Here is a 2,384-nt window from a genome sequence, read left to right on the forward strand (position 1 = left end):
GTCCACTGGGGTCTGCCATGGAGTGTGCGAGGGACCCCACTGCTCCCTGCTTGGCAACTGGTGCCTCTTGGGTCTGGGGGGACACCTGGGGTCAAATCACCAAGCCGGGAGGGCACGGGGGGAGTCCCCCCCTGCGCACTCGGTGGCAGACCTAGAAGTGAACTGGAAGTACTTCTGGTCCACTTCTGGGACTACCACTGAGCGCACAGGGGACCCCCCCCACACTCCTGCGGGACACTCCATCCACCCCACCATCTCAGTGTTCACGAGTCATACCTGATACCTCAAGGTATATAGAAAAAACATATAAAGTTGCGTGTATGGCTGAATTGTCAAATCTCTCCGATTCAATTTGGAGAGATTAATGGGTCTCCTGATTTGACCTGGATTCGGAGGTTCGGCCATTGAATCAGGCCGAATCTCCCCTGAATCGAATCAGCAACTGAAGCTTCACACAGCCCTAATCCCCAGCCCTGCCACAGTGCAAGCCATTCTCAGTGCCATACCTGCACCCCCATATCACACAGGGTACCCCTGAGCCCTCAGCCCTGCCCCCAAGTGTGGAGCACAAAGCACAAGCCAAAGGAAGAGAAGTCAGACACTCCAGCAGCAGCATCATGAGAGCAATGAAGGAAGTGGTGACTGAACCTGGAGCCTGGGTCCCAGGCCTTTAGCAGGACAGCCTTCATCTGGGTTAATATGAAAATAATTGACAGCACAGTGCAGCCTGTGTTATTCAATTGGTTTCTTTTCAAGTAAGGATGAGCTATACATAGCAATTATTTTGTGTCTGTCATATGGTGCTGCCAGTCGGAAGACCATAACAAAAAAAGGACTGGGACATCAATTCATAGCTGTTTTACTAGCTCACAGACACAGAATTGGTTGTTCCATTGCTTAAGGGGTTTCCTCTGACACCTGCTTGGCATGGGCTGTTTTCCAGACAGTTGCTGACTCATACAGACAAAACTGCTACAGCATTTGAATTTTGAGGCTTGGAATATGAACTTATTGCAAATTCCTAACCCCTGAAGTGGTGTTTAGTCAAGCTACAGAAGTATATAGTTAATCAATGGGATCGCAACTGAGCGGTCCTAGCGAAAAGCACTGCAGTGGCAATATAATGATCAGCAACTCTATCCCTGATACCACCCCTCTGAAAGTGGTACAGACTCATTGCTCTGATGCCACCTCCACAATGTAACACTAACAGGTAATAAACACAGGTTATCCAGCTGCACATTAAAAAGCTTTGTTACCTAGGGGTTATACTTGAGGTTTTGCTGGGTTTTTTAAAATTGCTCCTTCTTCATGCACAAGCCTACATTTATTTCACTTTCTGAGGGTTTTTTCCTCAATGTTAGGCAAAACATCCTTACATAGGTAGTAATTATTTATACATATTTCATATCCCCTATGGGTCCATATCCTTTATCTCCTTTTATTCATTTTCCCATAAGATGATTAAGAATCTTACTTGCTATGGTAACACCATTGGCTAACCAGTTAATATTAGGTTTTGGGTTGCCATTAGCTCTGCAGATCAGGGTTCCATCCTCTCCAGGAGACAACACAAGGTTTCTAGGTGCTGTTATCCAGTATGGAGCAGCTGTGGTTAGAAAAAAAACATTAATGGTCAATGTTACAAGATTCTATTAAAAAAAATCAAAATCATACAGCACAACAGATTTAACTCCCAAATAAATCTATGATGCATATATATTTGTGTATATGTTTGCAGACATGTATAATATACTGGTAAAATTATGTTTTGATTACACAAGCCATAGGCAATAAACTATTAAGTTTTTAGACAGGCAATACATCATGAACCTTGTAGCTGTTTGCTTCAAATTTTTTTAATAAGTAAGATAATTTTTTTACTCAATTTAAGGAAGATCAATACAATATATATTGGCTGCTTTGACTCTCATAGGTTTTTTCTTTTTAAAGACGGCAACATTCATTAAATTTATCTGTAAAAATGCTGGAGCAGTAGTCTTTCTAATAAATTCTCAGGGGGGGCCCTCTCTTCAAACATTTGAGGAATGGCAAAGGAGACATTGCTTACAGGTGAGAAGAAAAGAGCTAGCACCTAAGAGGGGAAGAAGAATAAACGGAAGCTGTGTGAAGTCCTTGACTTGCTAAGTCAGTGGAAAGGCTTCCAGTGACTTTGGAGCCATGGAGATTTTATTTTTGGTGACAGATGCAGACAGAGTGAAAATGGAGATTTTTTAAAATGAAGTTTATATAGAAACTCACAGGCACTTTTGAAATATCAACCTGTTTTAAATGTCTTTAAAACTAGTACTATATTTATGTGAATTCAAGATGAGATTTCCCGCCCCCCCGCCCCAGTCAACATGAGGGAAAGAGCCCCTTGG

General features: G+C 42.7%; 1 protein-coding gene across 2 annotated transcripts in view; it reads right to left on the bottom strand.

Moving 5' to 3' along the window:
- NRCAM (neuronal cell adhesion molecule) overlaps window positions 1-2,384 on the bottom strand; it is a 216,002-nt gene that overhangs the window by 85,938 nt on the left and 127,680 nt on the right. For both annotated transcript variants that reach the window (XM_019543378.1, XM_019543377.1), the window contains exon 12: window positions 1,478-1,609. In XM_019543378.1, the coding sequence (XP_019398923.1) occupies window positions 1,478-1,609 (132 nt within the window). The remainder of the gene's footprint in view (window positions 1-1,477; window positions 1,610-2,384) is intronic.

This window comes from Crocodylus porosus, unplaced genomic scaffold, assembly GCF_001723895.1.
Source record: "Crocodylus porosus isolate Cpor-Errol unplaced genomic scaffold, CroPor_comp1, whole genome shotgun sequence".
In the NCBI taxonomy this organism is placed as follows: domain Eukaryota; kingdom Metazoa; phylum Chordata; order Crocodylia; family Crocodylidae; genus Crocodylus; species Crocodylus porosus.